The sequence below is a fragment of the Mus caroli genome, unplaced genomic scaffold, assembly GCF_978045245.1.
Source record: "Mus caroli unplaced genomic scaffold, Mus_caroli_1 scaffold_8, whole genome shotgun sequence".
NCBI lineage: Eukaryota > Metazoa > Chordata > Mammalia > Rodentia > Muridae > Mus > Mus caroli.
Window position 1 is genome coordinate 30,336,037 of NW_028227263.1, and position 27,777 is coordinate 30,363,813.

The 27,777-nt window shown below is 40.0% G+C and overlaps 1 protein-coding gene across 14 annotated transcripts in view; it reads left to right on the forward strand.

Annotated features, from left to right (window-relative positions):
* Sox6 (SRY-box transcription factor 6) overlaps positions 1-27,777 on the forward strand; it is a 592,637-nt gene that overhangs the window by 486,327 nt on the left and 78,533 nt on the right. For all 14 annotated transcript variants that reach the window (XM_085841377.1, XM_085841381.1, XM_085841379.1 and 11 more), the window contains one exon: positions 24,521-24,670. In XM_085841377.1, the coding sequence (XP_085697503.1) occupies positions 24,521-24,670 (150 nt within the window). The remainder of the gene's footprint in view (positions 1-24,520; positions 24,671-27,777) is intronic.

Consider the following 27,777-nt stretch of genomic DNA (forward strand, 5'->3'; position numbering starts at 1 on the left):
GTTAGCTGTGCTGGATGGCACTGAGAGTTAATACAGAGGTGATCAGAGATGCAGAGTGCTACCCACCCCATGGAGAAGAGGGAATTTGTTGATTCTAGGCTTGTCTTGAGGATACCAATCGAGTGGCTGCATTTTGAGGAGAAATGCTTGCCTTTTATTAATCAGCCTTCACAAACCCACCCCTCAGCTTCTTTTCTTGACTTTCAAGGGGTATGAGACTTGATAGAACTGCAGCAGCTGGATCCCATGTGCCCTCCCTGAGCTAATGGGATGAAGCCCTAAGCTCCGCTTCCTGCCATTCCTTACTTGCTGTTTGCTGAGCACTACTTCCAAAATGCTTACTTTTGTCAGCCTTTTTACAGTGAGAAAAGCAATATATATATATATATATATATATATATATATATATATATAGTGTGTGTGTGTGTGTGTGTGTGTGTATACACATATGTTTAGGATTGTCATGGATAGTATATAGGATCATAAATCGTATTTCCCCAAATGCTGGCAACTAAATAAAATCTTTCCAATATCACCAAGTTCCTCATTGTCATCTGACAGGACTGTCAGGCACTGAACTTAGATTTGGGCTTTTCTTTTCTTTTCTTTTCTTTTCTTTCTTTCTTTCTTTCTTCAATATAAAATCCCCAACATTACTTGGCATTGCATTTAATAAAATGAACAAGAGATAACAAATTTTGTCTTTGGTGGCCATCACATCTAACCTTCTTTAACACTTTTCTTAAAACATTTGGTCCTATGCTCTGTCTGTAGTGATCATATAAATTTTCACTTGCAGATTCCAGTTTAAGAAAATTTGCATATTCTTGAGGAGCCCCAACAGAAGCGAAAGGAAATATAAGCAAGTTAAAGGGAGATACAGGAGCATTCTCCAGCCCTGGACATCTGACTGGTTATTATAGTTACCAAAGTCAAAATTTGTACTCATCTGCTATCTGTGTATAATCAAACAATAGAGGGGGGAGGGGGTTCCTTTAAGATGATTGATTTTCACTTAGTTTGAAGGCAGTGCAATGAAGTTGAGAGAGTTGGCTCTTCTCCTATAGACCATGATGCCTTTTGTTTGTTGTCTGATTCTTGGGGCATTAGACTATACCCTCAGAGATAGTTCAGTAGAAGACAGAATGCTGGAAGCACAAAACCTCTACTAATATGAAGAGCCCCCTCATCCCCATCAAGAGTCATTCACCTCCAACCCCACCTGTCACTCACTCCACAGCTAAGAATCTCCTGCTATGCAAAAATGGTCAGCCCTTACTTATTTGTGAGCTCTACAATCCATGAATCCAACCATCCATGGGTAGAAAACTGTCTTGAAAACTGTGCATCTCTACTGAATGTGCACAGGTTATTTTTGTCACGACTCCCTAAATAATACAAGTATAGCAAGTGTTTGCATAGCATTTACATTGTATTAGGCATTATACAAGATCTAGAGATGAGCTGAAGGACAAGGAAAGATATACAGAGGTCATGTTTTATAGAAGGGTCTTGAGCCTCCGGAGACTTACATATCAAGAAGGGGTGAGAACAAATCCCTCACAACTACTGAGGGACAGTTGTCCTTGCATGTAAATAGACAGTGACAACTCCTTCCCCAAGAATACTGCTATCATTGTCTCCTCACATAAGCTTGGTAGCATTTTGGATTGGTATTGTCTGCATATGTCTATACTGGAATTAGAGCATGAGCTAACTGAGCATGTATTAGAAAGTTTGAAAAAAAAATTCCTGTGTCAGCAGAGACTTTCATCCAGTTTTCAGTGACAGGATGAGTGAGTAGAGCCAACAGTTACAACATTTATATATGGAAAAGATATCACAAGCTAATTTGATTTGTCAGGTAACAGATAAGAGTGATCAAGATTAAACCATTCTTAGTGATATTTAAGTAAATGAGACTGAGAAGTGGGAGAGGGTCACAGGTTTCTCTCCTGTCTTAACCCAACTGCACTACAAAACTTCTGCCCATGAGGGCTGGAATGGATCGGTTAGCCTTACAGAGCTGCCTTTCTGCTTTACCCCTGGGAGAGTTCATATGGTTTACAGGTTTGTAAGAGTCCAGCCAATTGTCAGTACAGGGAAGTTTTGTAATATTTCACCCTCTACATAATTGTTTGAAACCATCTCAATTTATTTTGGCTATTCTAGAATTTAAGGCTTGTGATAATGAGTTATAATTTTTCACATATTATATATTTAGAAAGGTAGATATAACTTAAATGTTACTAACACCCTCATTTCTCAGTTCATTGTAAACATCTTTGTGCTGAAGAATACACATATAAAAATAACCACTGTATGTTCTAGTCATTATAATTAGTGAGAATAGCAGATATTTACATCAAAATTTTGAGAGGAATAAATACTCCCTTGCCCCGGCTTTATAAACAGACACAATTCCATTATATCAATAAACAATTAATGCAGAATTTGTACTCTTGTTTACCAGACTAAAAAGAATAAAAGCTGAGTAGAACTGAATACATTTCCCAGGGTCTCCATCTTCCTGATCAGTTGGTGAGGCAAATATTTAAGCTGGAATTTTCAAGTTCTGAGAGGTTGTGTGAGAGTCCATTTGGTAGGCTGTGTGGGAGTTCTCTTATTGTCTTTTATTGTCCTGTTCCCTTTACACTAGTGACCATACCTGTGACCATCACTTGGCATTGTGACAGAACTTAACCTAGTCCTCATCTTTGGTGCCTTGACAGTACCTCCTCTGGAGGTATTAACCTTGAGCAGTATAAAGGAAAGCAGAAGTAAAAACATGTGTATGAAGAGCAGCTATTTAAGACACATCCTTCACTTAACTGTCTCACCTCCTACAGTGGGCAGTCTATTATGTTTGAATCCAGTTCAAAACAGAACTATTGATTATCTAGAAAGTCTACTTTTGGGTTATCTATCAGCTGTTTACTAATTTACCTGTCCAGTTAAGTTAAATAATGAAAGAATACATATTTAAAAAATTCATCCTACTGGTCGATATGGAACAGGTGGATCTGGGAGGAGTGGGGAAGAGTGAATATAATAGAAACATTGTATAATATTCTTAGAGGGCCAATAAAATCAAAGTTCAAGTATTTGCTTGAATATGACCATTAAACTTAACACTTATTAAGCTGGTCACAGAGGCATATGCCTGTAATCCCAGCACTTTTGCAGGAATAAGAGTTCAAGGTCAGCTTTGCCACATAGCAAATTTTAGCCCAGCCAGGGGTACATAAACCCTGTTAATAAATAAATAAATAAATCCCACATTAAAGTTGTATTAAGAGAGTTTATAAGTGATTTGTGCTCAGCAAGTTTGAAAAATGAAATATGTGTGTGAAAACAGTGGTTACCAAGGTGTGGGGTAAAGAGGGACAGGACAAGGCAGGCATGGACTTTCAGAAACTGTGAAAATCCTCTGAGAATATAAAGTCATACTTTGTGGAACATAGAGCATGTGGGGCTCTGAATGACGCTGCTGTAGCTGAGCACACAAGTTGCTACCGCTCATCCTCAGTAACTGTTCTCCACTCGGATGAGGATGCTGATAATGGGGAGACCATGTGCACATCAGGGCTGGGGATGCAAAAGCTCTGTGACATTTTAACTTTGCAGTCACACTCAAACTGCTCTAAAGTTAGTGTCTATTGTTAAGTTTATAAACAAATCCAAACATAAGAAATTTAGTGATTCAGTCCTTCCCCAGTGTTTACATAGTGCCTGTTGTGCAGCACACACTGTTCTAGGTAGCAGGGTTGAACTGAGGGCACTTTTCTCATGAAGGCTTGATTGCCAGTGTCTGGAGACACTTTGCTTTGATTGACAGAGAGCAATGAGATTACTGTGGCATCAGATAGGAAGAGATCACCAGACCCGTCATCCTGAAGTCACTGCAATATTTTAGATAGCCATTGGCAACAGAAGCGCATCCTGCCTAAAGTGCCAGCAGGGCTGAGTTTGAGAAAAGCATGTATGTAGATAGCAGGAGGTATCAGTGGATGCTCAAAGCACCTACCTTTACTGAGTTTGTATTCTGGTGGGAGAAGGAGAAAATAGAGGAGGGAATAGGACATAGCAATCACTCACTGGAGTAGAAGTATCCCCATCCAGGTTGAAGTATCCTGTCCATCCAGACACAGACAGATAGTTACAGATCAAGACCTGTTTGATTGTCTGTCCTCAGGTTTTTTTTTTTTCTCTAATCCTCAAAAATGAAAGGTTTATACTAGCCAATGCTGCTGATGGCAGCCGCAGCACTCCTGATGGAACTAAGAAGCACACAGTATGTGCTTAGCTTTCTGAAGGGAGTGCTGATTTTTATTTTAACAGCATGCACATTCTAGGAGAGTGGTGTGGCTATGAGACTTGGTAAGGATATGGGAGCTGCTCATTAACTTTGGTGTGGGGGATGCTTTTCCTTAGAGCCAGTAGTATGAATGAAACCATTCTTGGCAGAGGACCTGTATCTGGTGTATTAAATAAATGATACAAAGGAAACCTGAATTTCTTTCTGATACAAAGCAAAAGAAAAGCTAGGCATGAACATCATTAAATAATAGCCAGTTGTGATGATGTATGTGTATAAAAATGACAAAATGAAATCGATCTAGTTGTATCCATGCCAGTTGTACATGGCAGAATATCGTAATATTGTGTATGTGTACACATGCATACATACAGATACAGATATAGCACCAGTTGTCCAGTTTAAAAAGCAATTTATGTTTAGCCTTTGTAAGAAATGTTTTTAATGTTACTTCCATACGTTTGAAGAAGAAATGAAAGCTCAGGGGAATGAAGTGACTTGGACCAAGTTTCTTCCCTAGAGACTAGGTAGGACTCTAGTGGGTGGCTGGGTATATTCTAGAATCTGTTTCTCAGTGAGGATCCTTTGCTTCAAATTCCACTGAAGCACAATGCTTGCAGGATGCACAGCCATTTAGAACTCCTTCACAAAGTGTTCCTCTTTCAGCAACGTGGAAGTGAAGGGAGGCCGACTTAATCAAATCATAAAGAGGACATTTTTCAAAGTCAGTGTGGTCCTCTCCACACCCCAAGGAGTTTACATACTTTTCAGATTTGCAGCTGTCTAGAAGAAACTTCAAGCTGAAAAAGAATTAACAAGCCTGAGAACTACTACGAGGAAGAGCCCATCTCACTCCTTAGCTCTCTTTCCTCAGAGGAAATGCTTTGAATGCTTCTGCTGTGTGCTCTATCCTTTGGAGAGTGTCTGGGGCTGTCTTGCCATTTCAGAGTTTTGATGGGTCTCCTAAAGGAGCTGGGAACTGTGTCCTTGGCTATCCCTCCCCCGCACAGCTCTCAGAGTGTGTTCAGCAGGTTGCTTGCCTGCAGAGGAAGCAGATGTTTAACCATACTGGAGTGAGCGCCTGCTGCATGAGGAGCTGCCTATGCCTCCTGACATCTGGCTGTGGCTGGGTCGCCTTGCCTGCCTAGGGCCAGGAGGCTGCAGGAGCCAGGGGCAGAGAGCACAGAGCCTCTGCTGCTCTTTAAGCGATTAGTGCACTGGACCAGTGATAATGTTGAATTATCGCTTGGCTGCCTCTTTCCCGGGAACCTCGGGACAATAGGAAAGTCAGGAAGGAGCATTCGCAGTAAAGTCATGTTCCGAGAGACACAACTGATTATGGAGTATTAAAGGGCTTTATTTTAAACGATTTAATTTACAAATAGATCCAGACAGTGCATGAAACTTCCAGAACCATTAGTGGAGCAGCTGAGGAGTTTTCTAATTTAAAGTGGCCGGGACAGAAGCGCCGGTTCAGCAAGCTCCATTTTTAGAGTTTGGGCAACTTGTCCAGTTGACGCTGTAGACGACAGGGTGTCTGACACAAGGAGAAAATATGCTGATACTGTAGTGCTGGGGAAATTTCTCTAACTTGAGGGGAAAGTAGACTTTGTAGGTAAGAAGCCAGCTGTCTTCAACGGAGGCTTTCACTGTCGGACTGCATTCATGTGAAAACCGGGTTGCATTGGTTCCCCAACGCCGAAACCATCTGTTCCGCCAATTTCCTTTATGGTATGTGTTACTTAAGCACAATGGATATGGAAATTGGTAGTTTGAAATGTGTTTTTCTATGAACAGTTGTCACATTATGGTGCTTTGCCTCTTATAATTTTTCATCAGTAAGACCTCTGGGCTTGAGAGTCTTCTTTTAACAGATAACCTTGTCTGTGCACACAGGAATGTGTTGAAAAGGAACAGTGTGGTGCTCCCAGTTAACCGCTCCCATTCTGAGTGATTTGTATTTAATTAACACTGGTGAAAGGCTGGGAGCTCCATTTTCCAAGTCTCCCTCTAGTCAACTGGGAGAGGAAGAAAAAAAAAAACATCTTTTCTGAAATCCCTGTAACTAAGTTATATGGCAAGGGCCACTTAATGCTCAAACCGACAAAGGTATTGCTTCAGTTACTGAATTATATTTAGCTCCCTCTCAGAGGTCCCATTTCAAAACTCAGTAGGAAAAGTGCTTTAGTGTGGCATTCCCATTGGATGATCCCTTGGTCTGCTTGAAGAGAAAAGCAAGAAAGCAAGCAAAGAAAGAAACAAACAAACTTTAAAACAAAGGAGAGCAGGGCGTGGTGGCACACACCTTTAATCCCAGCATTTGGGAGGCGAGGCAGACGGATTTCAGAGTTCGAGGCCAGCCTGATCTACAGAGTGAGTTCCAGGACAACCAGGGCTACACAGAGAAACCCTGTCTCAAAAAACAAACAAACAAACAAACAAACAAAAAAAACCAAACCACCACCAACAAAAACAAAACAACAATAGCAAAAACAAAGGAGAAATTCCACCTAGGGCGTTCTCATTGCTTCTGCCCTCAGCATCTTGAATCTATACCACTGAACAAGAACAAGAAGACATCCCTCCTGGTGGGGATGCTGGTCACTCACTTAGAACCCCTTCCTTACATACAGAATGTATTGACTCCACACCCAGGGAACCACATAGTATACAGATAAGGGATAGGGTCAGACATAGCATCAGTGTGTTGGGTGAGGTAGGCAAAGAGAGAAGTTTCATTCAGATAATGGAGGTCTATGTATGACTCCTTTGACGTAGGCGTCTCAATTTTCTATCCACTCACCAGTGGTCTTTAGAAAGAGACATTCAGGAGTTGTAGAACAAAACCACCCTCTAGAATTCCTCTCCATGAAGCCACAACCTACTAGTTCTGCACCTCCATCTTCAGGGGTTTCCTGACCACATTGTGAGACCTGAAGGTCATTTTAAATCAAGTCATGGCCAGTGACCAAAGATATATATGCTACTCTCTGTATGGCAGCTAGCTTGTTCTCTCTCTTTTTTAAAAAAAAAAAAAGTCACTCATTTATAGTACAGAAGTTCATGAAGCAGCAGAGGCATAGCCACACTATGTCCCATATGAGGCAGGAGAGGCATAGCCATGCTATGTCCAATGTGTGGAGCTTAGATTATGGTTTTGGGACTTAGTTCTTTCCTTCTACTTTTTTACTGTGGCTTCTGAGGATTGATCTGACCCAGATTGTAAGGCTTGTGTAGCCATGGCTTTTAAGCCCCCGTGCCATCTTGCCTGCCCTGACTTGCTCTTTTCTCTGTCTTCACAATCTTTAACTTTGTGAGTGACTTGGAGGTTTCATGCAAGCAGTGCTTCCTAGTTCTACAAGATCCCTATAGTTATAAGAACCAAGTGAACATGGACTAATTTCTTCTGAATCCCAATCTCCTCACCTGTGAAGCAGGAGTCCCATCTCCCACAGGGCAGTCAGGAGGTTAAAGGAAGCCATAGACACACAAGGCCTGCTACATGGTTAGATGCTTGGTAGCCTTTGTGTCTGTGCCCTTGTATTGAATTCTCTAATCCATTTACTTATTTAGCAAACATTTTAAAGTTATGTCTGATGTCCTTCAGTTAAGCAAGCAAATTAAGCAATTTTCTACCCTCCAGGGAGGAAATCAGGTAACACATAGTGGTTCAAAGCGAAGTGAACAGATAACACAACGGTGTTCATTGGTTGAGGATGTTTCTGTATTTACAAACCTTTGTATCTAAATGCTGAGAAATATTTTGACCGCATATATGTATCTCATGCTCCTGACTTCAAAAGCCATGAAGCCCCACACGGTGTACTTGTGGCAATCACAGCCAGTTGGCAATTAGAGTACTTTAGTTTTGATTTCCTACTGATAAAGAACAACAAAAAACAAACAAAAAGAACAGAAAATACAGAAAAAGAATTTTCACAAGTCAATAGTAATATTGTGAAAGCCACAGATTTTCATAGCTGGAAAGATAGAAAACCCTTGACCAGTCTCAACTGCCAAGTCCTATCTTGAGCCTGTCGCTTGAATTTGGACAAATTAACCTTACCAGTACCCAGATCCTTCTATTAAGTGGTTTTAGAAATGATGTCCATGGGGATAAAATCCCCAAGGAAAGTGCTTTGCATACTGCCAAGTGCTTAATGAATATTTTGATTTTATACTAAAGAAACTGTGACCCAAAGAGCTAGATTAGCTTTCTAGAGCTACAGTGTTTACTGGTGGCTTGGGTGAGGGTGCAGAGAAATGCAGGCACCAAGGCAAAAAAAAAAAAAAAAAAAAAAAGCCTCAGTGCTTAGTGTAAATAAGTTTGGGCTGAATAAAAACAGAAAGCTAAGAAAACAGTATGCTTTGTATTGTTATCTATTTTGGGGGATATAGATACCAGGTGTGTGTGTGTGTGTGTGTGTGTGTGTGTGTGTGTGTGTGTGTGTTTGCATTTGGTTGTACCCACATAATTAAGATTATTCATTAAAATACAAAATAAAAAAAAACCCTTGTTGTAGTAATGGTAGGCATTATAAAAGATTATTTAGTTCACTTATACATTAGTTTTCCAAATGTGTGCTAAATGGCTACTATGTTGTAAGCACCCTTTTCTGTTTGGGATATAGAAATATCAATAAAGCTCAACCCTTACCCTCTGAGGGCCCACGATCTAGCAAGCAGCACAATAATTGTTAAAATAGATGTGTTCCCAGTTTGAAAACACTGTGGGAGGAGGAAGCACTTAGCTCTGCCTGGGGCAGTTCTGGCAAATTCCTGGGGTGAGATGCTGGCAATATTGACTCCAGGTAAGAGAGTGTGAGGAGGGAGGCACAATGGCAGAGACCTAGAGACATCCCTAGACAAACAGCAGCGTGGGAACATGGGGGCAAAAGCAACAATGTGGCATCTTTAGAGGTCCTTGGTCCAGGTTGAATGTGCAGAGCAAGCAGAGGTAAGACTGGAAAGGTCAGCGTGGAGTCAGAGAGAAGCAGCCTTTTCGGCAACATGAGGGGGCATCTGCAATGGCTGTGGAGACATAATTTTACTCCTGCCAGGAATAGTAAATCAGTACAAGGTCTACGGAGTAACTTTAGTGTGTTCTATTCCTATATTAATTTGATCTCTAGTTTACATTTCCCATTATATTGGAATTAATAGTTAGGGAACTGTGTTTGGTAAGATTGATATTCCCTTCAGTACAATGGTGCCCTGTGGCAAGTGACACTGTACAAATAGTGTAATGATACATGCTGAATAAACAACACTGTGGAAGATTGACACAAAGCCAAGGTCCAACCATTTCCTGGGGATTTGGGGAAATCCCGTAATCTGCAGTTTGTGAAACAGAGTCAAACTGCTTCTCAGTGAATGGGCCTGGATACTCTTATTCTGACCAAAACATGTAAGGAGAAGTTAAACCTGTAAAGAAAGACTCTGTTCTTCTCATTGTTAGCGTGTTGTAATTATGCCCCTTTCTGGAATAATAAAATGTTCCCTGGCAGAGGTCAGGATCTCTGTCACTGACTTATTTAACAGATCCCCTAACATCTGTCCTGCAGACTGCTCACTTTATTAGCAGACAAGAGACCTAGCAGCCGTAGCCTGCTGTGTACCTTTTTCACATCCACACAGCTGTGGATTAACTCAGACTTACCAGAAGAAGACCAACAAGAAGGGACAGTAATGTTATTGGCCGACTCTAAAACGACAGGAAGAAAGGGCAGAAACAAATGTTGCCTGAGCACAATTCAGTGTTTTTAGGGTGACAATTACCAGTCTGTTTGAAAAGGAATAAAAGCAGCTATTTCACAAAAAATAAAAAGAAGGAAAGTCTATTCATATCTGTGTGGGAACCTAATCAGGCTCTTGTTTCCAACAACGATGACTCCACAGTCACACCAGGTCTGTGACAAGAATGCCCCTTTTGTGTGCCGATAATGTGGAAACGATAAAATTTCCTTTAAGAGACATATGTGTTTATATCACGAGGTGTGTTACTTGACAAAACGCTTTGTTCTTCTCATATTTTCCACACAGCATTCATGCTGAGAGGAGGCTGGAAATCTTTGATTAACTAGAATTAGTCGCTGAAGTCAAATAGTCACTTTGTTTTATGATTCATCTTACTGTGCTGTAAATTATCACACAGCATATAAGGGATGACAGAAAGAAATGCTGATCTGAACCTCTGACCCAAGACAGGCACAGGAAACATAAGATTATTCCTTCAAAGAGCTGCACAGAGACATAAATATTCCATGGTCTGTTGGAAAGATGCTTTCTTAACAAACCGAAGCTGCGATATGACATCAGGAATAGAGTTTTTAGACATGGTACAGTAGGCTTAGAAGAGATAGTGAGAGCCATAACACTCTCCATAAAGGCCAGGGCTTTGAATGTTTAAAGTTCTCTCTCTCTCTCTCTCTCTCTCTCTCTCTCTCTCTCTCTCTCTCTCTCTCTCTCTCTCTCTCTCTCCCCTCTCTCTCTCTCTCTCTCCCTCTCAAGAATAGACAATAACAAAGTTTAAACAAATCCCCTATTCCCTAGAGAATAGCAAGGTACTTCCCCTGTCACCAGAGGGGACGATAACTTTCATAAACCTTGCCACATTCACTCTCAGCATGAGCATCTTATTTCTGTAGTATGCAACCTCCCAGTACTGGCTCAAAGGAACAGGCTGGAAGGAGATCGTACTAAACCCAGGCCAGCCGTGTGTGGGGACTGGGCTCTTTCTGTTCGTGGTGATTTTACCTTTCAGCTAGCAAAAGGGCCTATTTCTAGAGCTTCCTTGGAGCAAAGCTCAGCCAAGTGCTTTTAGTCAAAACTGTTCCCAGCCATGGTGTTTCCGTCATTTGTAAATGCTTTTCTCAGCCTAGTCTTTGTTTTCCTGGTTTTTTGTTTGCCTGCTTTTATTTCTAGTCTATTTTTTCTAGTGTTAGGGATTGAATACAGAACTTTGCACATGCTAGACATGTGCTCTACCACTGAGCTACATCCCCAACCAAGAATGTCCACTCTCTCTCTAATCTCCCACCCTCTCTCCCACCTCACATGCTAAGCTTGTGCTCTATCTGCCAAGCTCCAGCCTCAGCCCTACAAGTGGCCTCTTAAGGAAAATGTGCTATACGAACAAGAAGTACCAATAATGAGTTCAGTTTACTGCCACAGTAATTTGTGGAGAAGGTTCTGCCTGTGTCCCATTTCCCATCTGTGAGAGATTAAATGGCTTATAGAAGACCACACAATTAGTGAGCAGAGGTGATAGTAGCTAAAGGAGCTGTACTCCTGGGCAGGATGTGATTCTGCTTCTCAGAGAACACGTAAAATCTTATTTTCTAACCTTTTATGTAGTTATAATCTGTTAATGTTCCATGTAAGTTGTTGAGCTATGTGTCTGTGTCTACTGACAAGAAAGCATGTTGTGTGCTGTTATCCACCATTTGAATGGTTTTCACTATGGCCACCGCATTCAAGGTACTCCCTTTCTGCCAATTAGAGAGTAAACCGTGGGCATCACTGCAAGACGCAGGTGGCGTATTTACACACTACAAAATATGACAAAGCTCTACACTTGGCAATAGTAATCATTTGCTGTTTAAACAGTGACAGCAGAATTGGCCCTGAAATAGGGCAAAACATTTGCTTGAATTTAAAGAAATCATAGAAGAAAATCTGAGGAAATTAAGAGAATATTTTACATGATTCCTTATCATTGACCGGATTCCTTACCGGTGAGTTCAGAATACATCCCTTTCTCCCTCAATAGTTCTAAAAATGCAAATTATACTTTGGTATTAATATAAATGGATTTTTAATAAATGTGTGGATTTTATTATAGGTGTGAATTATGTTTAGTGTCTGTTTCTGCTCTGTCTTCCAAAGTCTGCGGAGAAATCAAAACCAAGTTCATCAAGAAAACAGCACAATGTTCTCACGTAGTGACTACTTCCAGGGAACAAGATTTGTTCTGTTCAATGACCTGAGCAGAAAGGTAGCATTTGGAAAACACTGTATTTTGGTGTATTTTTATTTCATATATACATACATATATATATATATATATATATATATATATATATATATATGTGTATATATATACACACATAAATATATATATATACACACACATATATATATAAACAACTTAAATATTTATTTAATTACATAGTTACCATAATTGTCTTCATTCTGTATTGGCTTGGAAGCTTCATCATAGATAGGATTTTGATGAGCATGGAAGCCAGGCTGTTGTAGACTATTTTTCAAGCAATATAACAGCTGGTTCCTTGGCAATCTTGTGAGCCAATGCAAGACTCCTGGACTGTCTCCAGATTCCCATGTTGGTACTGCTGAGAATTTTGAGGTCAGCCATGTTGTTTTAACATGGTATTTCCTAGAAAGCCAGAAACTCAGTGTGGGATTCAAAGTCCATTTCATAATATATAAGGCCTAGAGGATGCAATCCTGTCTGACACATTATCCTTTCTCTGGTGCCTGTACAACTTCCTCCTCCCACACTGGGTTCCTTGATTTTCGAGGGTACCTCTACCAAAGGCCTGCCATCCACAAATTCCAAACCCAAATCTTGGGCTCATGGATGAGTCTTTCTATCATCTTTATAGAGTTGAGAAGTACTTGTCTGGGGTTTTGCTGGTGAACTCTGGCTCTGTGACTAGAAATTCACTGGACCAGTAATACATTCACAGAGGTAGACTTCTCAGCAGGGCCTACTCAGCTCCTGGCATGGAGCTGCTGGTTTCTATAATGGTGGTTGCCACCTGTCCTCAATGTCACCACTTTGAATATTTTGCTTCATGAATCATTTTAGTGATTCGCTTTTATTTCTATACATAACACATTATATGCTTTTATATTTTCTTTAACACCATGAAAGAAAAGTCACTCAAAACACACACAGAGAGAGAGAGAGAGAGAGAGAGAGAGAGAGAGAGAGAGAGAGAGAGAGAGACAGACAGACAGAGACAGAGACAGAGACAGAGACAGAGACAGAGAGGGAAAAAGAGAGGGAGAGGGGGAGAGAGGGAGAAGGAGAGGGAGGAGAGAGAATTTTGCTTATTCTTAGCAAATTGTACCATGCAACATTATCAGGCAAGGAACTACTCTTAAACTATAGTTCAATATAATCAGTGCAAATGGACAATGAATCTCAACAGATCATTTCTCTAGCAGAGGATTGGAAGATTTGCCATCTGATGGACTCTCACTTTTAAAGAAGTTTCTTGAGAAATTCATCAAATTCCCTGCCCTGTTTGCTGAGTCATGCAGAGGACCAAATTACTGAATGCTTGAGAACTAGGCAAGGGGATATCTAGTAGGGACACTCTTCTTTGCATTCATTTCCATTATCGTCCTTTATGATCTGTCTGCAAGAAGTAGTGAATCGCATGCCAGGTCCTGGTTCTCAGTGGTTCTCAGTGGCTCTCACTGACTCCCACTGGCTTACAGTCGCTAAACTTGTTCTGTTTTACTTTGGAATATTACACAAAGACCAAGAAAACCCTCAGGCCTACTCTTACCTGAGATACATTTTTACCCCTTTATCTATAATTGCATAAACTTTACTTTTAAAAATCCAAAAATACCTTAACATGATTATAATTACCTTAACCTAATTACTGTGGTGGCACTTTTAAATATGTACATTTAAAAACAAATATTAAAAAAAAAAGTTCTCCAAAATAAGTCATTTCTGGGTACCCACAGATTAGGTCTTAATTATTTTTCAGACAAATTTATCTTTGATAAAATGTGCAAATTCTATCTGCAACCTAGTCCCTATGAGAACACAGGACACAGAAGCCTGAGTGCACATGAAGGTGATTGGAGAAGCCACGGCCCTGAGCTCCAGGTGTTGCTCTTCTATTGCTTGCCAGCTACCATTGTACAGCAGACCACTTTTATCCTCTAGACCTGAGATTTCCTCATATGTACGGAGGGGAGACTAGATGATTATATTCACAGTGATCCTGCTAACATCACACTGCCCAGTGTTTCTGTGTAAAAGAACTAGTGTATCACATAGTGAACTCATGTGTCCAAAACTTCAGGACTACAGAACCAAAGATGACCCCTGTCTTTCATTTTGAGGAGGAAAAGATTGTTGGAAGAAATAATAGTAATTCCAAGAAGATGTCACAGACTGGAAATGAAAGGGGGTTGATGGCCAGTGTGAGCAGGACTAATATTAAATGCCAGGCATTACCTTGTTTACTAGGAAGGTAGATTAAAGAAGTCCCTGTCTTTCACTTCTTAACAAGCTCAAAATTTTGTGTAAGGGAAAGACATGGAGAAAATTAGATGGAAATTCACAAAGTCCATGAAGCTAGAGGGTTGAGAAGCTAAGGGAGAGGGAGGAAAGGGCTCACAGAGAAAGGGCATTTTGTTTTGTGTTTCAAAGATGGGTAGGATTTTGGCATACCAACGTGGATGCAGGACATCTCATAGCTGCCGCCTCTCTCCCACCCCGATGAAGAGCTACAGGCAATTAATGACTACTGAGAAAAGGAAAATTAGCCACCACCACCCCAGGGATGAGCCCTTTAAATGGTTATTTAATACTAAGTAATCAGTCCTGAAAAAGATATACATACAAGAAATACCAAACAGATCAGCAGCTTGTATGTATATGTTCATTCTCACACACATAGGTGCGTGCACACCAATAGCCATTAAAGAAAAAGAGCCCATGAATTTGAAAAGGAGCTAGGGGAAGGTCATGGAAGGGGTTGGAGGGAATAAGGGAAGAAATGGTATAATTATAGTTTAATAAAAATTGAAAAAAAGGGAAAGAGTGCAGAATAAAAATATGCAGGAAAGCAAGACAGTCTTGGCAATGAACTCATACATAGAATGAAAGCTGCCCACCTCCTCTGTTCCTTCCTTTCCCTTCTATCCCCTCAGACAGGATTCTTTAGCCTCAAATATTAATGGACTAGCCACACAAGTACCTTCTGTGTTGAAAACAGGGACTTCAGTTCTGCCCTTCCAGAAAACCACAGCTGTATTTCCTGGATCGTTCTGTTGACATTGAAGGTTTATGAGAAGTAAAAGTATTTGTAAACCTTTCAAGTAATTATTTTTAAACTCCCTCCTCACCTCTCCTTCTGTCTGGAATGGCTAGTACTGACATATTTTCCTCTCTACTAAACAAGCACTAAATCAGGCGCCTTAATTACCTGCCTCTGTTTCCACCTCTTCACAGCTGAGCTTGTCCAGTTTTACAGCATGGCTTCCTGGGTAGGCAGAGGATCCCAGGGGATCCCTGGAGAGCTGAGCTAGGTTTGGGGCATCAGCCAGGTAAATAATGGCACTTCCTTCATGATGCTTCCCTTTCTTACCCAGCTTGTTACTTCCACCTTCTGTTGTCCCCTTTAGCAGTGGGACACACCAGGGTAGGGTCTATTAACCTGGGTGTGAACTAAGCCTTGGATTCTCAGATGTTAATGGGGATAAATATGAAAGTAAGAGTTAAATCTGTTGGTAGTAACGGTGATAACTGGTTTTGTTGAACAGTATATTGCCAATAGGCAACTTACACCTGAGGAGAATTTTCCTTTTCTTTTGAGAAAGAAGTGGGCAGGGCACTCTGTGTCCTTGTTAGATAAAATGACATGTAGAGAGAATTTTTTCCAAAACGAACTCAGAACATGGAAAGTTATTGTTTGGTTTTTGTGTTGGTTTTCTATTTGCTGGAAAATAGTAGTGGTCTTTTACCCCTGTCCATCGAGTCCCCCTGTCCCTACCCATATTCTGCATGGTTCTGCTCTCTACTCTGCAGTCTGTGAACTGATGTTCTAGGTCTTTTACTGAGGCTTAAATTGGTTGAAGATTAAGTATATGATACCTAGTGGTAATGCTAACTTTTCGTTCACCATTTATAAAATTATAATTATGAAATGCCACTTTGAATGAATAGTCTCAGTTATCTGGAGTTGTATTATGCTGATTGAGAACTCAGAACAGGAGCCGCATCAGAATCTCTTTTAGCTAGAAACCAGATATGGGTTTCATTATGTGTTACTGTTTAGTTATTTCAAACAGTTTGATTTTAAGAGAAAAAATGAGAGAGACTGTTACTAACATAGTAACTATACCTTTCTTATATAATTATAATAAATATTAAATAAAATAATAACTCCAAATATTTAGCACAGTACCTTAGTTTATTACACAGTATGTGGTTGCTGAATTACATTGTGAATGAATGGGAGTGTTCACTAGGTGATGGGAAGAATAGTTGTGTGAACATGATATGATTATGGATAAAAAGGCCATGTACCTTTCTCTGTGGAATTCTCTACTGGAGATCTTACATGAAAGAATACAAGTAAAATATTTTTTTCAATATGATAAATGTAGATTCACCATGTTGCAAATTATAACTTGGTATCACATTGATTGTTTGTTTCCAAGTCATGGGTCTCTTCACACATACACGCATGCATGTGCGTGCACGCACACAAACACACACAGAGTGCTATGGCATCACTCTGGCACAGTGTATCTCTCTCTCTCTCTCTCTCTCTCTCTCTCTCTCTCACACACACACACACACAGAGTGCTATGGCATCACTCTGGCACAGTCTCTCTCTCTCTCTCTCTCTCTCTCTCTCTCTCTCTCTCTCTCACACACACACACACACACACACACACACACACACACACAGAGTGTTATGGCATCACTCTGGCACAGTGTATCAGCCAGTATGGATCCCAGAAGACTCTCAAGCATGTTTGCCTTGGTAGAACTCCTGCTTTGTGCTGCATCTGTGCAGGCCTTCTTATGAAAGTGTCATCAGGATACAAAGCTGAGGAAGGTCTTATTCAGGCTGGTCCTGAGACTAAGCTCCTGATAGTGTTGTTAGAGGTATATAATTTGTAGGCTTGTACAATCTTCAGAGGATTTTCCTAATCTGTTTATATTAAAGATTGCTGAATAGTAATAGCATGGAGAAGATGCAGTGCTTCCTGGTTTTAGTTAACTTTTCTTTCTAAGTACCTGACTTTAGAGATAAATTCTAGGATTATGAACGTAGCCTGGCATTGGTTGGATATTTATGTTCCCACCAAAAGTCCTATGCTGAAAGCTGTAATCCCCACCTGATGATGTCAGAAAATAAACCTGCAGGAGAGGATCAACTCATGAGTATGGAACCCTCAAAAAAGGACTCTGAAAGAGAACACTTGCTTGCTCTGTCATGGAAGGTCAAAGTGGGAAGAATCTTGTAGGAGTACACAGACCCCAGCCAGACATGGAATCTCCTAGCGCTTTGGCCTTGGCTATCCCTGCCTTCAGAACTGTGCGAAATAATTTGCTTTCATTTCTTCATCAGCCCATTCTTGTTGTGTGACAGTGGTTACCAACTGAAATGCACTAAACTGCCCACCTAATCTGTCAGTCTCTGTGCACTCAGCAGCCCTAACTAAGTTCCTAAGTTCCTCAAAAGCTTGCCTCCACATCCACCTCAGAGCCAGAATACTCGAGGGTTTTCATTCTAGAAGGCTTTCTGTTAAGCGTCCCACCTGGAAAGCTTTTTTACTTAAGTAAGATATATCTTCTTTGGAGAAGCTGTTGTTGATCTTCAGACAGTATCAAGTGCTCTATTTAGTGAGATTCCTGAAATTCTCTCCTTGTGAGTCTCAGAGGTTTCTAACTATAACTTTACAAGCACTGTCTAGGCAGCTATAGACTGTGAGTTCCTCATTAAATGGAGTGTTGTTTTAGAGTCTTGTGATGTACCTCCACTGTTTAACACAAGACTTAATTTATAAGTATAGAGCAAAGTTTGGTCAATGAACAATCAATCAGCGCTGGAAATGTATTTGAAAGGTGCAAAGATTGAGCCTGTAACCAATTTCTATTTCCAGTGACATTCTGGTAACAAAGTGAGAGTGAGAAGTTTCCTTCACTTGCAGTTCTTGGGAAACACCTTGAGCTCCTTAGAACCTCAGTTTACCAATAGACTGAGGACATCAGGCTAGGGCCCCTTCAGGTCTCTATGTGCCATGGTCTACTTCCCAAGGTCCAGTGCTAAGTACATTCTCTAAACCTCTGCTAGTACAGGTGGGGCTCTTTCAGCAATAAGATTAAAAAATAATTTCTTAATGCACTGTAAAATATAAGTGCTTTTATAATTTTAAAAATTCAACTAGGCTCAATTTTATGTGCATTTCTTTTGTATATAGTGTATATTTAAGCCACAGTTCAGTATCCCAGACAATCACTAAGCATTTTACACAACTTAAATGGAAAAACAATCTGCATTTACAAAAGTCTTCACCAAATTGAAATGTTTATGGGACTTTTACTAAGCTTGCCGTCTACTTTTCTATGTTGCTGATTTTTTCAGACCTCAGCTGTGGTTAGGAGTCACTGTTCCTGATCATCTCCAGACTGTGTACTCTGGCCTGAGAATCCTGCATCCAATGAAGCTTTTATAAACCCTATGAGCTACATAATCAGAGTTTGACCTTTTTCCTTCCTAATCCCCTGGTCTGCAAAGAGATCTTCTAACTAAAGCTATGTCATTAGAATAACTAGTATTTTTATATTCTTCCAAAGAAGATGCAGTATCAGGAAAATGTTAGAGCTCTTTGTAAATACTCTAAAAAGAAAAAGCCTGACGCTATTCCTTTCTTATGCTCAGACTTCTGTCTGTGAGAAGCTTGAGCACACAGCACTAGCAGTTACTTGACACCTGGTAAATGTGTCATCAAATCACTTTAAAGGGCCATTTTTGTGAAACAAAATAATTCTTAAAATTTATGTTTTAGTTCGTTTTGAGGTTAGTATATAAAGTAATGGGTTTCGCTGGGACATCATTCATACCTATGTGACTTACACACTCTTTCCTCCCCTCCCGTCTCCTCCCCCACTATGCATGGGAAACAATGTATTTTAGCAACGATTGAGTGTATACTCCTTTGATTTGATTTTCTAGAATTCAACATAATTCTCATGACCTATAATAAATATAACTGAGTGTGATTGTGTCTTGTTGGTATAATCTTTTCTGCCGTGCAATGATCTGTGTAGTAAGTCAATTCAGAAGTACTCCTCAGGCACCTCGTCCTCCCAAGCTGCTGTCATTAGTGCCAGGCATGCAAGAATTAAATCACTCATGTCTTCAGGAAATTTACAGTCTATCATGGACAGTAACCAACACATGCCTGACTCAACACAAGGTTCAAAAGGGATGGACACCTTAAGAAAGCTGCCAGTTAAGTGTTGGGCATCTCCATTCACACCTCCAGGGCTGAATGTTGGTCCAATACTTGGGATCCTCTGTTCCTGGTACAGAACTTTGCAAATGGGATATATTAAGCTGATAGTAATTTAGAAAGTGAACCGTGAAATTGTTTTGTAAAATTATGCCTAGTTGATGAATAGCATTCTTATTATCTAAATTAAATATAAAATCTCCAATTAGGTAGAATTAGGTAGAATATAGTAGCTTTCTTTTTGTTGTATTCCATTTTCTGATTTTTTTTTTTAATCTCAAGGCTTATTGTACTGAATTTTACATTGCATCCTGCTGTCCACTTCACTTGTGGCTCTTCATCTTGTTTCCAATGCACCAAGAGTCACAACTCACAAGAAACCAGTTCTGAGCAGGATGAGTTTATGGGGTCCTGCCACTTTTAAATAGACCTTATTGGATATGAGTGTGAAATGATTATCATAACTTTAGAGAAAACAATGCTGCCTTATTTCTAAAAGTTAACTATGTTGTCCAGTAAATCTAAAGGATCATTGAATTGAGTTAGACATTTAAAATATAGACTTATTTCTAAAGGTGTGTTTTTGCATTCTTTAGCTTCCTGAAAGATTAAAACAAAATGAACTTCCTTTTGATGAGGAATAGATTATTCCTAAGGAGTATGTCTCTAAGACCTAATGGCTCTTTAAAATTCAGCTATTGGTTATAGTTCCCAAAACTAGCCAATGCGCCTTTGTATTTGAAGCTACCTTTACCCAGGTCATTCACTATCGAGCTTCAGTGGCTTAGTCCAAGCCAAAGTTCCATAGCAGATGTTTGTGTGTCCTACCAACTTGTTTTGTGTTATTTATTTAGAGCCATGGTCTCATGTAGTTCAGACTGACCTCAAACTTGATATGTATGGAAGGATGTCCTTGAACTCCTGATCTTTCTGCCTCTACTTCCCAAGTCCTGGGATTACAAACATTATGCTACATACCTGGTTCATGTAGCTTTAGAAAGGGATCCACTGTGCTAGGCAAGCACAGTGCCAAATGAGCCGCATGCTCAGCCTCGTTTCCTTTTTTTTTTTTTTTTTTTTTTGGTGAATTTCAAAAGGAAAAGATCCATCAAAGTAAAAAAGAAACAAACCACAGCCTTTTCTTTGCCTAAATTATAGCGGTTTGACTCTTACTTGTGAATTTTTCTTGCCACTGAGTCATTGCATACAGAATTAAGAAACTTTAATTTCTTTAGAGGCTTGTTATATTAGAAAAATTGTTCCAAAGAAAGCAACAATCATGACATAGGCACATCTGGCTCTTGCAAATTATTCTTTATTAAGCTTTCATTTAATTATATGTGCTGAAAGGTCTGTTTTTGATTACTGTATTTTTTTTTATTTGTCCATCTGAATGATAGTAATGCTTGAAATACACAAACCACCTGTTTTTTCTCTTCTACTAATATGGTCAAGTTTGACCTATTTTTTTCTGTAGTTGATGAACTAGGAAGCTTTCTATTATGATAGAAATCTGACCATCAAGGTAATGGTTTAATCTTGATTATAGGTAGAAAAGAAAATATTTGAATGATGTTTTCAAGAATAAACAGTGTTAAGATTGGGATATCTGACTGTGGGTTACCACAGTAAATTAACAGATTCATGTATTACCAGTTTTACATAAGTTCTAATAATAGGGACATCTAAGGATTGGAAGTAGCAACCTTTGACTACAGGTAGAAAGAAAGATCTTTATAAGTTTGGGGGACATGAGAAATGGATACTAGAGTTATAACTGTCATCAGTAAAGAAAAGGCGATGTGTCGTGGAAGGCAGACATAGAAAGAGAGTGGTCAACAAGATGGCCATTTAAAATCAAGAAGAGATGGCACCTCAGCCTCATGCATGATAATGGATACTGCTTCATCTTACCCATCATTAGCAGCACACAACCTAGCAAGGGACTAAGAGACTCTTGAGAATCTGTATTTATAGTTATTTTTTTAATCTTGGGACATCAGATATAATAATGGCATCCAAATGAACCCTCCCACCGAGACAGAATTTGGGAGTATCCCTCTAAGAGTATGGCCCAGCATGAGTGATTTTGGATTCTCCAAGGAAAAAGAAACCTACTTTCTGCACCATTCTTTTATATGGAAGTCTCTCATGCCATATTTCCTCACACTTAGAATTCCCACCCACTTCTGGTGACGTTACTTATATATCAGTCAACCATCACCAGAGACTTTTAGAAAAGCCTCCAATGAGGAAGAGCTCAAAAGATTAAAGAGATAAATAAGTGCAGAGAACAGAAAAAGAAAACAAATTCAAAGCCATCATTAATATTACCCAACAGAAAAGTAATCAAAATGCTTTGTAAAAGAAGCCAGGGAACAAAAGGACCCTTAAAATTGGATAGCTGAAACTTAGGAAAATTCATAGACCTCTTAGAAATTGATAAAAAAAAATCTGTAATAGAGTAGAGTAATATGTTGCATAGTAGGAGACAGAAGGAAAAACTAAGGTCCATGAGCATGTCTAACGTTGATTGGTGTGAGTTGATGGGAAATCCCAGAGCATTGCCTAGAGTTGAAACACATGATTTTATACATTAGACAGGCTGGGCTCCAGACCAGTGAGTGCCAAGGCAACAGGCAGATAGACCTCGGGATGAAATCTTTACATTTGGTATAAAGGGAAAAAGTCAATGCTATCTCAAGAGACAACTGATTTCATATGAAGAATCTGAAGTCGGAATGACATCAGACTTTTTTTAGCAAAAAGAGAAAAAGGACAGTAGGTCATTGTCTTTGGAATTCTAGGAGTAATTTTTAACTTAGAATTCTATATCAAGGGAATATAATAACAGTTTCCTGAATTATTAGTACCTAAAAACTAACCTCATAGGCACTTTCTCAAGTATTTCCTTGAAGGTATTTACTACCTAAAATAAGACAGTTAACTAACAGACAGGAAGCTGTGACAGACAGAAAACAGAATCCAATATGGGAGACACAAAGGGGATTCTATGTAGCACAGCAGCCTAATGAATAAACTAGTTCAGACCGGAGCAAGGGTGTAGAGAATCCTAAGAGGTTATCTCTAAGGGATTTGGAGATTAGCTGTATAGTCAACTTTATTGTATTGAGTTTTCTTGGTCTTTTGGAGAGTCTGGGAATTACCCAGTGATAGTTACAGAAACCAAAAGGAGAGAAATGAAAAGTAAAATGATAAAAAATACAAATACTAAATCTACCAAAATAAAAAGTTAAAGAGAAAAGGTGTTGCTGTGTCTAATCCATGTAGTTCCAAGTACAGGGAAGGCTGGGCCAGGTGGCTCACAAGTCCAAGGCATGTCTGGCTTTCAGAGGCCTTCAAGGCCAGCCTGGACAACGTTGTGATAGCCTGTCTTAAATAAAATAATGAAGTCTGGGGAAGTAGCTCAGTGGTATTTACCTAGCAAGCCTGAAGACCCAAATTCAATCCTTGTATGGCGAGAGCAAGAGCAAGAGAGCAAGTGAGAGAGTGAGAGAGTGAGCAAGAGAGAGAGAGAGAGAGAGAGAGAGAGAAAGAGAGAGAGAGAGAAATAGAGAGAGAGAGGAGAGAGAGAGAGAGAGAGAGAGAGAGGGAGGAGAGACTAGAGAAGAGAAGAAAGAATGAAATATAGCTCTTTGCATAGCTCAGCTTTGAATAGTGCCAAGGTAGAATGGAACAGTGAGACTAACCTAAAATGTGTGATGTCAACATTAAGCAATTGGAGGGATACATAAAAGCACAAATGGTTGGTGATGTAGTAAGGCCAAGCTTTCATCCTCCTGTGTGAGGTCAAAGGATAAGGACAGAACAGCACATAAACATCTGCAAGCAAGGTGGAAAGTGCCAGTCAGAACAGTCAACCAAGCTGAAAAGAGTAGTCGCTATGGTCTCCACAGAGTAGACATGAAGTGGAGAGGCCAGTGCGGGAGGCCAAGGCCATCATGGGTGGCTATAGGGGCTCTAACTTTTTCAAGGTGCTCATGCTGTTGTGATTTCTTTTATTTAAAAGCCTTAAAGTAATACTGAACTTATGAAACCATGTGTAACATTATTTTGATAAAATCTAAAATTATATAAAAGTGAGATTGGCTTATATTCCAGTCTTGGGTCTACATTCAGTTTCATCGATGTACTTAATGTTGATCACTTTAAGATTTACAGTATCAGGTAGTCTGTTTACCTTGCCTCAGGAAGATAGAACAGAGGTCTACTACCAAAGAGAACCTTTGCAAATGCTTAGAAGAGCAGATGAAGCTGGAATTGCAAGCCAAAGAGAATTCTGGGAGATACCAGCAGAGCTATTCTAGGCATAAAGAAGCCATTTGGTTACCTCATTCAGTCCTAGGGCCAGGAAAAGAAGGTTCACTTTTTGTTTCTATGGCTACCAATGTGGCCATACCCTGTCAACGACCGACCGTTATATGGTGCCTAGAGATAAGACCTTGAGAGGGAAGTGGCTGCTGTTAGGGAGCATAGAGGCAGGACTGATCTCCAAGAAGGATCTGATCCCCAGAGAAGTATGGTAGAACCGAGGTTTCTCAGGGAAGTTCGGGTTAGTTTCTTAGTCCACACGTGGACTCACTGGACATTAAAGAACTTTGTATAGTGATTTCGGGCTCTAGAAGGACCCTCAGAGATTGCTTAGCCAATTCCTTTTAGTGCAGCTGAAAGGACTGAGCTGTAGAGACCAGTCTCCTCCTATCGTCACTGCTGGAACAGCCACGCACCGTGTTTCTCATTCCAGCCCTCTTACCTCTTACATTCTGAGTTACTTAGCTTTTCTTATTTTCCTCTTAAAACAAACAAACAAAAAAACAAACACCAGAGAGAAACTTAAGGGTTCTGAGAGCTGTTATCTGACAATACCGTAAGGGTTTTTTGAACCTGTTTCAGCTGTATTTAATGAGACTGATGTTCGCCTTCTCTGTTTTGCAGCAGCTCTATGCCGCTCAGCTGGCCAGCATGCAGGTGTCACCTGGAGCAAAGATGCCATCAACTCCACAGCCACCAAACTCGGCAGGGGCAGTCTCACCTACTGGGATAAAAAATGAAAAGAGAGGGACCAGCCCTGTAACTCAAGTTAAGGTACTTGCTTTGCAGGATTGTGGAAACGGTTTGGAAAATAGCTTTGTAAGAAAGGTAGTGAAGCGGGCTATGCTGGGAGTAAGCAGCAGGAACACAGCAACATAAAAGATTCCCAAATGTGCCTCTTTATAGGGATGTCATGATTGAGCACCGAGAAGCAGGTGTTCCCCTTTTGATAACAATAGTGCTATATTGAGAGATGCTTACCGAACTCCAAAAACTCTCTCCTCAAAAATCTCTCCCTTCAGAGTCTGGCTTTCCTTTTTTAATGTTCACTGGCAGAAATGACTGTGCTTGTATTGTCAGTCTTTGTCATAGACTTGCAACACTTTTCTCCTTGATCCTCAAACAGGTGGGGAGCCCCCTCACAGTATCAGAGTAGGACCTAGAATCCTTGGTGTTAAAAGAGGATGGAAGGAATTCTAATGCCAGACTTGGCATAGTCTGTAGAGGGCTGTCTTAGCACTGGCTAGCCACAGGAGCTGAGGGATAGAGCACCACTGGCTGATGGTACTTTTGAAGTCATGTCATTATGAGAGGATAAATGTGCTCTCGCAGTTATGGGAAGAGTGTTGATATATGGTTTTCTTAACTGATTTGTCAATGTCCCCAAACTGGTCACCTGAGGGATACTTGGTGACAAGAGGAATGATCAGGCACTTCAAATGTGTGCTACATATTGTTCCTATACAAAATATAAGTTGGCTTGGGGGACTGTATCTTCTTCCAATATTGAATTAATAAATTCACACTGTTTGGAGAAATAATTGTTGTGTGTAATTGGCCATGACCTTGGAGAGTTGTGCTACGTGTGGCTACATGGATGTAATGCATCAGAAGCATTGTATCTGGGGAGTCTGGGCAGCTTTTGACTCTTCACATAGGAAACACTTGAGATGAACCAGCATCACTACTGAGTGTTCTGCAGTCACTGAAGGGGTTTCATTATGGTCAATTTTCAGATAGCAATGTTGAGATTTCAAAAAATCTGTAAAAATAATGGACTTCAATTGTTGAAGACCAAAACCATGAGCATCCCCAAAGTAGCCTGTTTGGAGGTGGAGACCCCCAAATATTAACTTAATGACATCCATTCTTTTAGATTCTCTAGAGAAATAAGGTGAAATTACACTTAATTGTTAGAAATCTTGGGCTATAACAACACAGGAATTGTAAGTTTGTGGAAACACATTGTTTTATATTCCAAAAGCTTATTTGTGAATACAAGTCATAGCATAGCAGCTCAAACAAGGACTAAGTCTCTTCATAGCTGTAAGAGAAAGAATATGTGAAACACCCACCGCAACTCAGGCTATTTGGGTATTAAATATTTTAATGTGAAAAAGTCATTTTGTAATTTAAGTTGGCCAACTGGAACTGAACCAAACCAAGCCTTTACTAGATGAGTAAATGTTCCCTGGCTAAATTCAAGTTTCTATCTGCTTTTACCATTCCAGCTTTGTGGGCCAACAGATTTTATTACTCACTTGACCACATGCAAATTCTTAGGCATAAGAGTTCTGTATGGTTTGACTTGACTATTTTATGCTAGCAACAAAGGACCCATTTCTTACATCTTAGATCATATATTATATATGTGAGTAGAACTATATAAACCAAAATATAAAGTGAGCATTTAAATCGAATGTTTCTATTACTGAAGAACTTCTGAGAATAAACTCAGTCTGCTGACTGTGAAGATTTGATCATCAGATACATCAGGGTTCTCATTATATAAAGCACTATTACACATTGTAGAGTAAAATATGACATGGTAAGATTTGTCAAAGGTAACAGATAAACAGGGGGGTTTCATCTGTTAAAAGTCTGTCACTGTAATCTAGGAGTTGGTGGTCATGAAGGAAATGAAGGTAGTTTCAGTGTTGGAATAAAAGTGTCTGCTTGCATACTCCCATACCGAGAAAGATTGAGAAATGTTGAGCTGGGCTGTAAGTATCATGTGTCTGCTCTATATACAGCAAAAGCCTTCTCAGCCTGGCAAGGCACTCAGTCCCTACAGCCTGCTCCCTGACATATGCCTTGTGCTATCTTAAACTGAGTGGGGAGGGGCATACAATTATTAGCCCTACCAAAATGTCACAAAAAATGCCACTGTTCTTATATAGAAAGAACATAAATGTTTTCTCTGATTGTATATTCTAGACTGTGTCATGGTCTGTCTGCATTCTAGCCTCCTATAAGTTGCTGCTTTTGTTTTTCTGTCTTATCTAACTCTACTCTCTGTGCCATTCTGATGTTTGTTTGAAAGCAGTTGTATTTTTCTCTTCTTTATTCATATTATCGTGCTTCTGTATAAGCTCATAGTTATTGAATAGATACACATATTTTGAATTTCACAGTGTTGACTACTAAAGTGTTTGCATTTCTTTAAGTATCTGAAATCTATTCTAAGACACAGAACTTTTGGATTCTCTCTGGATATACTTTTCATATTTGTTAAGTTCAAAACAACCAGGAATCTTGAGGTAGCTAAACTACCAAGATGAGGCAACAGCCTCCTTTGCCTTTGCACTGTGGTAATGTGAGAGTAAGCCTTCTCAGTCCTTTATGAACACACAGTCATTTTGTCTACTCTCTTCATTCTCCCCAGCCTCGGGATGCCTTCTCACATGCATCTGCTACTAGAGCTCAACTATATCAGCATGCAGGCCAGTCTGTCGATCTGTCCTCTTTAGTACCCCCCAAAAGTTATGTCTACATTAGCAATCATAAATTCTGAACTCTCTACTCAGGGAGGCTACGTCATTCCCTGTACCACTTCCCAGAAACTCCTTCTAGATATTAAAGTAGGACCAGTCTAGAATTCACTTTTTTTCAGGAATCACTTTCCCAGACTCCTAGCATAGATCCCTGTAGAGCACTGTCTAATGGGCATCATGTCCTGTGTCCTGACAGGGAGTTGTTTTATTTTGCTGTTGTTGTTTTTTTTTCGAGACAGGGTTTCTCTGTGTAGCCCTGGCTGTCCTGGAACTCACTTTGTAGACCAGGCTGGCCTTGAACTCAGAAATATGCCTGCCTCTGTCTCCCGAATGCTGGGATTAAAGGTGTGCACCACCACACCCAGCTACAGTGAGTTCTTAACCTGA